Source organism: Bactrocera tryoni, chromosome 4 (genome assembly GCF_016617805.1).
Source record: "Bactrocera tryoni isolate S06 chromosome 4, CSIRO_BtryS06_freeze2, whole genome shotgun sequence".
In the NCBI taxonomy this organism is placed as follows: domain Eukaryota; kingdom Metazoa; phylum Arthropoda; class Insecta; order Diptera; family Tephritidae; genus Bactrocera; species Bactrocera tryoni.
This window is the reverse complement of record NC_052502.1, coordinates 71,400,496-71,416,139: the sequence shown is the minus strand read 5'-3', so window position 1 is coordinate 71,416,139 and position 15,644 is coordinate 71,400,496. Positions and strand designations below refer to the sequence as shown.

Genomic DNA, 15,644 nt, shown 5'->3' with positions numbered 1-15,644 from the left:
AATTATATAAAAAAATATATTTTTTTCAAAATAATTGAAATAAGTTTAAAAAAACACTCACCATTAATATGTAAAGCTGTAAAGAAAGAAAAATATTTTTTGCATTAATATACATACATACATATGTACATACTTATTCAAAATTTTTTTCATAAATTTTGAAATTTTCAAAAAAGATTAAAAAAAAAATTACAAAAAAAAAATATTTAAAAAAAATTTAAAAAAAAAAATAAAAAAAAAAATAAAATAATCCGACGCTTTCAAAATAAAACCCATGCGAATAATATTTTTGCTTTAATAACTATTTTCATGAGCAGAAAAACTTTTTTCAACTTCGGAATTTTTTTTAATTAAGAAATATAATGTAAGTTCTCAATATCACATCTCCTTTCTTTCCTTTCAATCTGACTACTTTACTGTAGCATCCAGACCAAATTTTTACTATTTCCCGGTATCTCTCTGTATCTTTCTAAGTTTTTAGGTTAGGTTTGACGAAAAGCAATCTTCTATATTTCAAAGTCTTGCTAGGTTTGATTTGACAACTGACAGCCTTACAAATATGTCCAACAGAATTTGAAAATGATTTATAATTATCTATGCCAAGGCCAGAACTTGTGCGACTGCGAGTTGCTTCTGCCATATTGAGATTGAAATATCTCGCCAGACACACCTTTGAAGAACCCAGCGAAGTGGCTGGGAATATTATCAACCGGCTTAATAAAATTGCAGTGAGCTCAAAAGCCTCAACGATTTATAAGGATCTGGTGATTCACATTTTGGCGTTTGAAGCATGAATATCTGCAAGTGCAAGTGAGATCCAGCGACTTTGAATCAACACTTCGATCTCAACTCACCTAACCTAATTTGTATATGATTCTGCATGAAAAGAAGACAATGTCTGGATATATAATTTAGTAAAAAAATGTGTTCTCATATAGTGAATACTCATAAACACCAAAACAGGCCGCTTGCCCCAGAATCTTCTTTGAAAGTCAAATATATGTATATGCATACATTTCTTTTACAAAGCACTGAAAAAGTAGTTTGAGACATATTAATCTTATTTTGAAGCAATAAAAATTGTATAAAAGTAGCACTTGGGTAGTGCTTGGGAGTAAATTTAAAACTAGACAAGCTAAGTGCAGTTTGTAAAACAAGTTAGAGATGATTGTTGTTAGTTGAGAGGGAAGTTAAGTAGGTAGGTTAGGCCAGCTCTCTAATTTCATAAACAGAATACATTTCTAGTGTGGCTTTCATCAGGCTATCAAATGGTCATCCCAAGGCTATCAAGACGCCATCCTAGTTATGGTTTCAATCGCTCCCTCAAGAGCTCTTGTAATAAGGTGTTTCTTGTATACCGCTTATGTGATATTCTTATAATTTTCATGAATCATGAGGTGAAGCGACTCATTTGGAGTTAAAAAATTTTAAAATATTTTTGGAAGAGTCGAGAAGATTTTCTGTTTTTTTTTTCTGCAATTTTAGCAACTTTTATCTCTCCTTTCAAGTCATAAGTACTTAAAGTCCACAATAATTAGCACCGCACCGACACAAATCCATTCAAAAACCTTACATTATCTTAAGTTATGTTACGTTAACGTTAATGTGAAATATTAAAAATACCTTAAAATTGTTGTTGCTTTTTTACTTAAGCATAATTTATGCGCGTACTTAAGCGTGTATTTCATTTAAGCTGCGCAGAAAATATTCGAGGATCATGTTTGCAAAGATCAGCTACTAATTACAGCTGTAAATGCAAATATATACAAGTGTGTGTGTATATGTATATGTGTGTGTGCAACTGATTATTTGCAACAAATCAATTGCAATTAAGCCGAGCACATGTAAGATGCGCATTAAAAACGGCGCTTTATGATACAAAAGTGGCGGCATAAAAGCATGTAAATGTGTGTGTATGTATTTTTGAGTATCTATGTGCGCATGCAAGTGTGGGAAGATCATTTTGCCGAAAAAACGCATTAAGCGCTTAAGTGTGTTTTCGAATATATTTTTGAGCATATCTTATGCATTTACATATACATATATGCATATGTACATATGTATGGCATGTGCATATACATATGTTTGTAGGTATGTGTAAGTGTGTATATTTTTCGCGAGAAGTCGAAATGTTTAATGGGTACGTGCCACAAAAGGTAATTAATGGAACAGGCAAACGTAAAAAATGGCATAAATAAAAATTATAACAACAATAACAACCATGTTGGAAACATTTGTGCAGAGATTTTACGGGCCAAGCGCACAGTATACATACGCGTATACATACATATGTGCATGTTAAAACTTAAGTACATACATAAATAAGTGCGAGAGCTGCTTGAAGCAAAGGTGGAATACAAAAACAACACACATATGAAATAAAAAATTCAAATTTCGAAATTAATTAAAATAATTTGAAAAACGAAAATTTTAAATTTCAAAAATAACTAAATTTCTAATAAATAAATTAAAAAAATTATAAACTTTTTTTTAAATAAAGTATTGGAAAATTAAAACAAAATGTAACTTAAAATTTTTAAGAACTAAAGGCATAAATGTTTAATGAAAAAATTCTATAAGCCAAATTAAATTAATTAAAAAAATTTAATTTGAAATTTTTTTAACTTTTTCTTTAATTAAGTATTTAATTAAAAACCAAATTAAATTAATTTAAAAAATTTGATTTGAAATTTTTTAAACTTTTTCTTTAATTAAGAATTTAATTAAAAACCAAATTAAATTAATTTAAAAAATTTAATTTGTTTTTCTTTAATTAAAACTTTAAAAACTTAGAAAAGTGCAAAAAATTAAGTTAAATTTTTTGTATGAATTAATTTAATTAAATTTTTAATTAAAGAAAAGGGTAAAAATTATAAAATATTTTTAATCAATTAAATTTAATTTTTTAATTTTTTTGATTAAAATTTTTAATTTTCATTTATTTTCATATTTTTGAAATTCTAATTTTTTTCTTTTCCTAATTTTTTTTTAATTAATTTTTTAATTTCAACACAGAATAATTAAAAATATAAAAAATTATTTTTTTTTAAACAAAATTTTAATTAAAAATTTAAATTAAATTTAATTAAAAAATTTAATTTGAAATTTTTTTAACTTTTTCTTTAATTAAGTATTTAATTAAAAACCAAATTAAATTAATTTAAAAAATTTAATTTGAAATTTTTTAATTAAAACTTTTTCTTTAAGTGCAAAAAATTAAGTTAAATTTGTATTTAATTAAAAATTTTTAAAATTAAATTATATTTTTAAAAATTTATTTAATTTTTTTAATTAAAATTTTTAATTTTCAATTTTCAATTTTAGAAAAGTACATTTTTTTAAAAATTTTAAGTTAAAAATTAAAAAATTTTATTGAAATTTAATAAAAGATAATAATATAAATAACTAAGTTTAATTTGAAAAAAAATATAATTTTAGGAAGTCAGAATATTAATAAAGCTTTCAGCTACAAAAAAAGTTTTAATAAAAATTTGAAAGCAAAATTTTCGAAAATTATTATTTTAAATAATTTTTTTATAAAAGCAAAAGTTGTAATTATTTGCATCAATATTTCAAAATTATTATTAACATATGTTTGAAATTCCAATTTTCCTTTCTCACAATATTTTTAATTAAATTTTTTAATTTCAAAATGGAATAATTCAGAATATAAAATTTTTTAAAATTGAAATTTAATAAAACACAATAATAAAAATAACTAAATTACTAAGTTTAATTTGAAAAAAAATATAATTTTAGGAAGTCAGAATATTAATAAAGCTTTCAGCTACAAAAAAAGTTTTATATAAAAATTCTGAAAGCAAAATTTTCGAAAATTATTATTTTAAATAATTTTTTTATAAAAGCAAAAGTTGTAATTATTTGCATCAATATTTCAAAAAGTTTAAAATTTATTTTTTAAATTCAATATAAAATAATTAAAAACTTAAATTTCGGAAATGAAATTTTTAAATAAAAACAAATAAATTTAAAAAGTAAATTTTAAATATAAAAAAATTAAATTAAAAAAAACAATACAAATCAAAATTTAAAATATAAAAAAAATTAATTTAATTTAAAGTTTTAAATTATTTTTTTCTATGCCAGGAATATATATAATTTAATTGTACATACAAACATAAAACATTGAAAAAACTAAACATAAAAATTAAAATTTCAATTGAAAAAAATTGTTTAGTTTAAAAAATTAAAATTTAATTTTAAAAATTTTAAATTATTTATTTTTTCAAATTTCTGATTATATATATATATTATTTAATTTAAAAAATTTGAATTTAAAAGTTTTTCAATTTTCAAAATATGTAAAAAATTAATTAAAATTACGAACATAAAAAAGTTAATTTAATTTAAGAAAATTACAAACTTAAATTTTTTTGTATATATTAATTTACAAACTTAAATTATTTTTTTTATTATTTTTAATAATAATTAAAGATATAAATTTTGGGGAAAAATATGATTAAAAGTAAAAAAATTTCATATATATATAAAATTAATTTAAAATTAAGCATGATTAAAAATTATAATTAAATTAAAAAAAAAAAAACAAAAAATATTGCAAATTAGCAAATTAATTACGAACTTTTGTCAGAAAGTTTCAAGAGTCCTTTAACATTTATACGAACAAGGAAATATACATATAATCAAACATAAGATCACTTGCATAAAAAAATTACTCTGAAAACAAGAAAATTGTCTTGTAGGCGGCAAGGCAAAGCTGTCATTTTTCAAAAACTCTCGCATAACTATTGCTAAACTGTAAGCGCAATGCATTTTTCGAAGCTGCGCTAAGTGTGTTTCTGCATTAAAATTTCGCTAACGCTCACCTTTACACAAGGAAAAAGGTGAAAAGCATAAACTCACAAACACAATGACCTAGAAATAGCAATCCGAGTACGCGAGATAACTGAAAATTATTGTATTATAATATTGATGGTTGCAACTAGTAGGCGTTGCAAGGCTCAAGGATAACGCTGCTCTTCCGTTTTTGTGCGCGAACGCGGCTATTGTTAATTCCTTTGTATGTGTCGCAGCGTTGGTGCCGCCTACCTGCGCGCAGCGCAACGCGCTAAAGATTCGCCAAAGCGTTGGTCAACTTCCGCAAGTGATTACAATTTTTCGCAATTAGTGGAGATGCCACTTCATTGTAATATACATACATAATTAATAGCGCAGTTCCAGGTAAAAAGTAATTAAGGATGCGCGGCGCGGCGCGCTGCGAGCAGAGAGTGTGTGTATGTGCCGCGCATTGCTGTTTACTGGAAGCGCAAGATTATATGTTTGTGCCTATATACGTATGTATGTATGAGCGCTGAGTAACGCGCAAGTGAATAGATTGTGAGCGCAAAATATATATACATAGATATGTATGAAAAATGTGTGTGTTTGAGTGAGTATATGCGCAAGCGCTCATATTGCTTGAAATGCAAGTGTTACTTTAAATTCTTGGCTTTGCATTTTGTAAGCATTTATTCAAAGTAATAGCTATATATGACATTTTTGCTACTTTCGGCAGTAAGTTTGCGCCAATGCGCGCGGCTTAGCATACATCTGATAAATATATCTACAAAAACGCGCAGCACGTTGCAAGTAGCGCAAGGAGCCGCACTACAAATATACATACACATACTTGCGCGCTACGTATGTATATGCAGCCATTTTGCTAAAGGTATGCAGCGCGCTGCCAAAGTAGACGCCGGTACTGTCAGCGCTGCTGTATCTGCTGCGCGTTGTTGTTATTTTTGTGTGCTGAGCGCGCACGCGCAACATAACTATGCCGCAGCGACGTGTAGTTACTTGCGCATTGCTTTCGATGCGAAGGATGATCGGCGCACACGAACACACACACATATATACATGCATACATACATAAACAGTGCGCCGAACACACGAGCGCGCATAAGCAGGACAACGACAGCCAAAACGAGACAAACACATACAAATCTACGTAGCTACAGCTGTAGAATATGCTGTAGCGCGCTCTGTAGCTGCGCCGCTGTTGTACTCATATGTTGTTGTGTTTTTGTCGCAGCAGTGCTACAACAGAAGTAATATCATAGCCGAAATTTCGGCATACCACCGCAGAACGACAGTAACGATCGTGCCGTGTAGTTAACTACCTAAGCATCTTATAAACGTAGATAGTCCTTGTAGCGACAAAAAAAAATTTCGAAATCAACAACTGATAACAGAAAGCGACAAATATTTCGTTAAAGGTGCGCAAATCACAGTGTGTTTGAAACAGTTCATGATAAGTGCTTGAAAACAACAGGTGAGCAGCAACGTTCTCCAGTGTTAGCAAAAAAGTTGCATAAAAGCTCAAAAGCTTGAAAATAAAAGCTCAGTCTTGTGCGAAAGTGCTAAGTGAAAGGAACACGTGATTATTGATTATTTTAAATAATATAATAAACTGCTTTTTACAAAAATATTAAATTATTATTAAAAATAATAAATTATATTGAATTTAAATTATATTATATCAAAACTCAGTGCTAGTGTTTTAAAAAACGTGTCAAAAAGTTAAAACACTCGAAAGAAATTGTGATATAATCGAACTACTGAAACGGTGATGATAAAAACAAACGTACGAAAACTCACTTAGTGATATTAAAAGTGTCTCAGGAGCTTAAATTAGCAGTATCAGGTCTTGGCTTCAAAAAATGTAAGTTTTATCTCTAATAATAAATAAGAAAATTCCGGAAAGATCTTTTCTAAAAATGTTCAAACTCTCAAAAGATCATAATCTTTTACACAAAAAATTCATTAATCTTCATTAAAAAGGCGAAAAAATGTCAAAAGCTTCGGAAAACTAAAAAGCTTTCGAAAAGCTCTTTGGGCGTTGCTAGAACTGGGCGGTTTTCTGTATAGAAAATCAATAATATAATATTTATTGAAGATTTTGTTAGAGTCTTTATTGAAGAAAATACTAGAAACTGCTTAGGAAGCCCTGAATATTAGGAGGGAAACGAAACAGTTTGTGGTGGGCTTGTGGCAGAATAAAAAACATATTTTTGGCAGCATAGTGATAGTAAAAAAGACATAGACATAGACATAGATTTGAGGTTAGATTAGTTTTAAACTACTGCTCAAAGAAAACGAAAGTATTCTAAGAAGAATTTCTAAGCAAATAATATTTTGAAACTTGGAAAAAAGAAGAAACATTGATCAAGGGTGTTCTCCACGCTATTTTGAGGTTAGTTTAACTTAACTGTGCTGCTTGACTAGTGAAAATAGAAAAAATAAGGAATAAAAACTGTTGAGAGTGGAAATAAACTGAGTTCAGAGTATTATCTTCGAAAAAATATTAATCAAAGAAGTTCTTCACGACATTTTGAGGTCGTTGCGGTTGAAAGTAGAGAGAACTCAGAATATTTTAGTAACCATGTGTTTAATACTTAAGACATTTTTAATACTGAAGGGTTCGAATAAATAACTCAAAATATTTTAGAAAACACATTTCTAATACTTATTTGAAGGTTAGAGTAGTTCAAGTGAAAGGTTCAAATAACGAAAATTCAAATCAAAACACAGAAAGCATAAAAATCTGTTGAGAGTAGAATAGAGATAGAACAAGTGCATTAAAACCGCACAAAAATTCAAGAAACATTACTTTATTTCGAGGTTAGTTTAGTTCCAAAGTACTGCTCAAAGCAAGCAATACAAGGCGAGCGAAAGAGAGAGAAAATATATTATGAGAGTAGAGAGGGATCAAATATATTATGAGAGTTGAGAGTGAGTAAATAAGTGCACTCAAACTATTGTATTACATAAGGAAGAGCGCCAAAGCGGAGAGTATGCGGCAAGCGTAGGTTACTAGCATGTTTAGTTCAAGCATTTAAAGCAGTCAGCAAGCAAAGTCCGAGCAGTAACGGTACATGTAACGCAAGGATATTATAATATATTTTGAGGTTAAGGTAAGATTTTGATGGACGTAAATATAGGCATAGTCGGAGAGAGCTCCGCGAAAAGTTTCTAAAGTTTAGTAGGAAAGAAAAGAAGGAGTAAATAAGCGGTGTAAAAATTAGGTCTTGATTTTGAGAAGGTTATAGAAATTTGTTGTAAATTGTAAAAGCGCGAAGTCATACGAAAATTAATGAATTGTTAGAAGGTTTTTAGTAGAGAAGGACTCTGAAAAGTTTTAACAAATTTAGTAGGAAAGTTCCACAACCCTAGATGGAGCTTAGGGCGTAAGAAGGGGAAGCTTATGAACAAATATTGGGTGTAATAACTAAAGCTGCTTTTTGAGGAGGTTTTGGAATTTGGTGGCATTTTGCAAAGTCACAAAATCATACGAAAACTCAACGTAGTTGCTTTACAAGCCGACAAGCGTCTTCCAGGCGCCAAACCGTTCATACTCACTCTTGTTGTTGTTATATAATATATATTGTACATTATAAATTACACAGAACGTCTTTGTCGTTCTTGTATATGAACTCAGCGCTATGTAAATGAAGTCGAAAAGTTGTAGCGCCGCGCCTGCGCAGTTTCCTTTACATCTTTTCGTATCTGCAGAGTCATTTCTTTGCCACTTTGCTTTCTTTATGTCGAAAAACACTTAGTCATCAGTGCAAATTTTTAACTCCACACATTTTTTTCGTCTTTACAGTTCTTCGAAAATCAGCAACGAGCTCCGAATGCGCAGCGAGTCAGCAACACGCGACGAACGATTGTAAAAATCGAAATAAAAAACACACACGCATACAGACAGTGTCAAACGCAGCGACGCAGCACAGGCATTAATACACAGTTTGTTGCAGACACGCAATGTGCTAGAGTGCTAGCCAGCTAAGCGCTAAGAGACAGTTGCGATTTTACGCAAATCAAGCAACGCGCCACACATTTCGCAGCCAACAAGTAAAGTTATACTTTATAGCACCTTTCAAGCGAACAGTAATCTTAACAACAACACGCACAACATATGTAGTTGATGGCCTCAATTGAAACAGAGATGCCGCCGATGCATGCGGCTGAGACCGGTGGCGTGGCCGGTGGCGGTGTAGCCGACAATGGCAGCAATAACAGCAACGGCAACGCTAATGGCGGCAACAATGCCGCAGCAGTCGTCTCTAGCGGACCACATTCGAACGGTAGCGGTGTCGGCGATGCCGGACAACCGGGCACGAATAGCAATAATAATACGATCAGCGCGGCTGCAGACTCCAGCGATAACCAGCCGGGCACACCGCAGCCACCCACTAATGGCCAATTAATTGCCAACAACGAACAGCAACAACAACAGTTGGGTCACAATCCCTACGCCATGTACAGTTCGGTGGCGACCACAACGAATGGCAACGTCGGCTTGCCACATATGTACGGTAGCAGCATTTACGCTACAGCTGGCAGCCAACCAGATATGCAGCAGCAGCAGCAACAGCAACCACCATATCCCAGCTATCTGAACTCATTCGAGCAGTTCTACCAACAGCAGCAGCAGCAGCAACAACAACAGCAACATCAAGCGGGGGCTGCCATGGATTATGGACTGATGTATGGCGCTGGTGGCAACAGCAATGGCAGCAGCGACTACAAGTCCAACCAGTCGGCAGTTAGCAATGTGCGCTATCACCCCTACCTCAACAACCCGACTTCATGCAGCACCGGTGACGGCAACAATCGCAATGGCACGCCGGAAAATAATACTAACGGCGTTGTTAACGGCGGCACGTTACCGCTGCCACAAAGCAGCACCGCCGTGTCGACCACCACCAATTCGCTGAGCCCACGCTTAGTCAGCTCCAGCAGTCCAACATCGACTTCGACACACATGCAGTTAAGCGGTAGCTCTACAACCGGTTCGCCGGGCGGCAACTGCAAACTACAATGCAAGAAATGTGGACTCATGTGCGCCAGCGACAATGAACTGCAAGAGCATATTACCAATGTGCATGGCGCCTCGCCATATGGCAGCAGCGGCTACTCCAGCTCGCCGTACATAAAGGAGGAACTCTCTTCGGGCTCGCAACAGCAGTCCACAGCCACACAGGGCGGCAATCCGGGTGAGCTACTAGATTTGGATTCACAAAAGATGGTTTATCCGCCCGCACCGGGCAGCATACAATCACTGCTACATCATCCACACCAAATGCATGAGCCAGCAGGTGGCAGCGATCCCCTGCACTCCATGCACAGCATGCAACAACGCGCTCTACCCGGTTGGGAGCAACCACAGCCGCCAAATAATGGCATGCAGGAGGGTATGCCAGCCTACATGCAGCAACAGTCCACACAACCGCAGCCAGGCCAACAGCAGACTGACTTGAGCGGCAAGCCACCGCATGCGAATCAATCGCCGTATTACTCGCCCAAACAGTCGCCTTATCATGTGCCAGGCAGCATGCCGAACGGCGCAACTGGCATGTCTATAAAACAAGAATATGGCTTGATCAAAACTGAGTACCCCGACTCACAGAATTATGTGGATAAGTCTTTCGATCCCACTGTAACCGCTGATATATGTCAACAACCCCCGCCCTCCGTACAACAACAGCAAATGATGCCGGTTTCCTCAAGCCCAGCTGAGTTTCCTACGACCACAACTGGGCCACAGGATCCGCAACAGCAGTATCGTGGCTTTGAGCCACCCTCTTCGTCATCTGTTAATCCAGTCAGTTTGCCTACTAAGGCCGCCACTTGGAAGTCGAATGAGGCACGTCGACCGAAGACATACAACTGCACCGCTTGCAACAAGTGGTTCACTAGCTCGGGACACCTGAAGCGTCATTACAATACCACCTTGCACAAGAACGCAGTCAAGTCTAGCGGTCAGCCAGATCCAGCAACGCTGCCAATATCTGCGCACCATCATCCGACACGTGATCCAACCACAACAACTAAGTCACATAGCCGGCGCAATAACGCTAGTGCCGCTGCAGCAGCAGCTGCCGCCGCCGCCGCACAACAACAGCAACCACCAGCACCGGTGCAGCCACCCGAACCGCCTAGAAATTCGCCGGACTTTGCACAAGGTGCGGGTATGGGCATGTCGCAGTACTCCGCTTCACCATCGCCGACACAACAAATGCAGATGAACGGTGTACCGTATGGCGCCAACCCAGGCGGCTATCAGCCACAACAACAGCAATCGCAATACTTAAATCAAGTGCAGTCATCGACGAATAGTCATTCGCCCAGCCATATAAATGTGCCGGGTATCTCGCCAAACAACTCACAAACCGTCTTGAACGGTCACCCAAACGGGTTAGCAGGTCCCTCCGCCCCAGTAACACCACAACCAATGCCGTCCTCCCACACGAGGGGCCTGCTGAACAAAACAACAACCACTACCACAAAGAGCGAACCCTTGGAGGACAACTACCCGCACAACAGCAACAGCAACAACAGCACAATGCACATTCGCTCGCCACAGCAGGAAACGGAATCGGACACGGATCCGGAGTTGGACAACACGCTGTCGTCGGAGGAGCGGGATCGCTCCCAAATGGACATGGAAATGCTGCAGCAGCAGCAACAGCTACAACTGGAAGAGGAGGCAGCAGCAACAGCAGCAGTGGCAGCGGAACAGGCACAGGAGGCCGAGGTACAGTTACAACGCCACCGTCAGGCACAGGCGGATCTGGAGCAGGGGGAGGAATTGCAGGTTTTCCACCATCAGCTGTTGGAGGAATTGGAGGGGCCGCAACGACATTATCACAACACAACGCCCACGCTCAATCCGGCGTCGGAGCACAGCATGCGACCGCTATCGCCCCTTATTACCTCCCACCAGCACTACCACCAGGAGCAGCTGCAGCGTCCGCCGGGAATGGTGGACAACATTTTCTCTCCCATGCAGCCGCCAGCGGCAGTCACTATGCCAGCCAATATAATGGATCCCCAATACAACATCCTACCTTTGGGTATCAACACGCCGCCGCTGCTCAGCAGCAGTATGCAGCTGCTGCCGCCGCAGCAGCCCATCACCAGCACCAGCACAGCTACTATGGTCAATATGGGCAGCATCCATATGCTGCACAGCCGCCACCACACCCAGCAAGCGGAGCCGGAACAGCCGGAGCGGCTGGTGTTACCATCCATGCGCAGTATGCTGCTCAACAATACCAGCATACAGTCGCCGGTGGACCACATCAATTCCATCACGCCGCAGCTGCTGCCGCCCATCACCACCACCACACAGCAGCTGCTGCCGCCGCTGCAGCAGCAGCCGCAGCTGCACACCACCAACACCATTCCATCATTCCAGCAGCTGCAGCAGGAGTCGGAGCTGGCGCCGCTGGAGCCCACAATGACTTATCACACTACTATTGGTAATGAGACGGCAATGTCTAGCGAAGATGGAGAAGTGATTACCATTAACAGCAGTAATAGCAGTAACGAAAGTAACGACTACATACACTTGTCCACAATGGATCCGTACAACGGAATGCAACCACAGCAGATGATCACCGCTGACGGGCAATTACTACAGTTTATGCCCTCTTCACTAATGGGTCAGCCGTTCTTTGCATTGCCTCCGCATACCACTTTACGTGAGTCATATCCACGTTCACCGCAAGAGGGCGACTTGCCGCCGGCTCATACGATTTTAGGCAATGGTGTGAACATGCAAGAGCACCTGTACCTACAAGAGCCATCGCAGACAATGGACAGCGGTGCAGTTGCACCGTATTCACCAAAAACTGAACTGGCCAGCCCGGACACGACCAGTAAAAGCGATATTAATACAACCGTTACAAACCAAAATGATGAAAGCGATAGCTCAACCGCTGGCAACAATACCAATATAATCGACACAACCACCGAGAACACCACCGCGAACGGCCGAAAAAACGCCACCAAAAAAGTTGCGAAACCACGTAGACCAACTAAGCGTCAAAGCGCATCAAAACGGAAGATTTCGCCCTCCCAATGCACCACTACGCCCCGCTCCATCACGTTACCGAATGGTCGTGTCAAATGTCTGGAATGCGATAAGGAGTTCTCCAAAAACTGTTACCTCACTCAACACAACAAGAGCTTCCACTCCGGTGAGTACCCATACCGTTGTGTTACCTGCGGTAAGCGCTTTGCTGAACCGGAGGTTCATCGTGTGCATAACTCACGACATCAAGCCACCGATAAGCCACACAAATGTGATCAATGCCCCAAACAATTTCACCACAAGACCGACTTACGTCGGCACATTGAAGCCATACACACGGGCATGAAACAGCATGTCTGTCCATTGTGTAATAAGGGCTTCTGTCGTAGAGATCATTTGCGTAAGCATGTTGAGACACATTCGCGTCCCAGAGTAGTCGCCAGACGTGTGCTTAATGCCATAGTTGCAGAGGGCTTATTTGATATGACGGAACTGGAGAAACCATACAGACCATATGAAAATGACACGACTACCGAGACGAAAGACGAAGAACAAGACCAAAATAACACTAGCTCAGGCCAGGACCAGTGCACAGAACCGAAACAACCCAAGGCTAAGAGGCGAAAAAAGAATAGTAATGTTAAGACCGAGCCAGTTGAGATGCCACCACCACTATATACAGCACCAAGAGCGCGTGCAACGTCGACGGCTGTAAGTGGTGAATTGGACGAGAACAGCTACTTAATAAGTTCGACTGACGAGAGTTACATAGATGAAGATAGTTTGATTATCGAAGATCACGAGTTAGAAGATGAAAATAATTATATAATTAAGGAGGAACCATATGTAGATGGTATGCCATATGCAGAAGCTATGCCAGAAAAGCAGCTGTCAGCCTTCTTTTGATCAAGTGACAGCAGTAATTAGTGGAAAGAAATATTAGAAATACTGAAAAGGCATTGTAGTTGGGTCAGGGTTTTTAGAGCATTTTACAGTAAATAAAGATGAGGTAGAAACGTAACATTCGAGTTATTTGTGTATAGAATAGAAATAAGAGAGTAGCAGTAAGACCATAAACTATTCAGAGTTTTTGGGGAAGTCTCAGCACTAGTACTTACAGCATTTAGCGGACTCAGCACTTTGCAGCGGCGTTTGCAACGTCTGAGCTGCTAAGTATTAGCTGCGGGTACCAAGTTTGTTATGTTTTAGGATGTTTGTATTACAAGTACACTGCAATACAAATGGTGCTACAATTTCGGTACAACGTAGAGAGTAGAGTGACGGAGACTCGAATAGGAACGTTTGTATTACTGTGTTACTATTCTTCCTTGAAGACGAGCAATCCGGTAAGCTTCACAGCAATAAGATGTTCGAGAAACGCAAGTTTCAGCACGTCTCAGTTGCTAAGACCTTCGAGCAACGCAAGTTTCAGCACGTCTCAGCTGCTGAGCACTAACTTGACGCTCCAGACTCTAATCTTGCAGGTTTAAGAAGCTCCAGAGAGCTACATATAGAAGCTAGAGACCCTGCCAGCGCTTTTAACCACACGGTTCGTAAGTGTGACTGTACCCTCGGTTCAAAAGTGGGGTTCGAATTTCTGTAGAGCTACTTCACCATATTAGCTATGACTTTTAGTAGCAAACCAGTAAGGTTTCAAGTCTAGTTGAAATAAACTGTGGACCAGACAATAAACCGACCAAAGTAACGTAAGCGTTGTGCCATTACAGCGGTCCGTATACGAAAAACGCGCTATGTTGTGTGTCTTAGCACGTAAAATGCGAGGCGACAGTGCCTTATCGATGTGAAAGTGTTGAATTCGGGAAATTAGCGGCAAGTCCACTAATTAGAGCTGGATGGTTGGGATTTTTGTGCGTTTTAAGCGCAATAACTGTGAGATCTTAGGGGTTATGTTGTGCCTAACTTGACTACTGCACGAAGTTGTGCAACTAACGGCGCTGTGCACTGGTTCGGACGCCTAAATCATACGTTTATTTGCGGCCTTAGCTACGAGCCGCTTGCCAAATGCAACCAAAACCACCTCAAAATGCCATATTTACAAGTACATAACTAGATTTGTATGAATTGAATTGAATTTATTATTTTCAACGCAAATACCTCAGCAGCGAAACAATGAAATATACTCAGGGTAGCCAACTAAAAATAGTATTATATAATTTATGTATAAAATGAAAATTATTTGTATTATTTTTTGTTAATTAAAAAACCTCATAATTTTAATTACTTGTAATGCAACGCTCAGAACCAATACATTACCTATTTTTGTATATTGTATTCATTTTTGTATTTTTTGCATTTACATAGTATTTTTTTATACAAAATTTTAATAATTTTGCAATTGAATTTTTCACATAGAATTTGCATAGCGTAAGTGCACTTACGCCGTTTTTGTAGTAATGCCAAAATTATGTAATGCACAAGTATTTGAATGAAACAATAATGAATATTTGTATTAATTATCCTTAGCTTACGTTTTGTACGGCATTCTGCATTATAATTAAAAATTAACTTTGCAAGTTTTCGAAAAAGCATTTTTGCAAAGCAGAAGCAGCTGCAGCCATTGCATGGAAGTGAGACGAAACGGCTTTGTCGTTTTAGTATTATAATTTACATAGTATTACTTATTTATAAAAATTGCGGCAAACATACCGAAGTGTATTTGTAATTAGCGCACAGCAACCGCTCATTAATTTAATTTAGTTTTAAATTTTATTTTCAACTAATTTTGTTTATATTTTATTAAACAACATGCAAAAAAGAATATATTTTGTAAACAATTGCAAAG

The 15,644-nt window shown here is 37.3% G+C and overlaps 1 protein-coding gene across 1 annotated transcript in view; it reads left to right on the top strand.

Annotated features, from left to right (window-relative positions):
• The window catches only part of LOC120774777 (signal element on autosome protein 2), a 21,128-nt gene extending 6,118 nt beyond the window's left edge, over nt 1-15,010 (top strand). Inside the window, exon 2 of the mRNA XM_040104550.1 lies at nt 8,627-15,010. Coding sequence (XP_039960484.1) covers nt 8,948-13,747 — 4,800 coding nt within the window. The 5' untranslated portion in view covers nt 8,627-8,947 and the 3' untranslated portion in view covers nt 13,748-15,010. The remainder of the gene's footprint in view (nt 1-8,626) is intronic.
• The last annotated feature ends 634 nt before the right edge of the window (nt 15,011-15,644 follow it).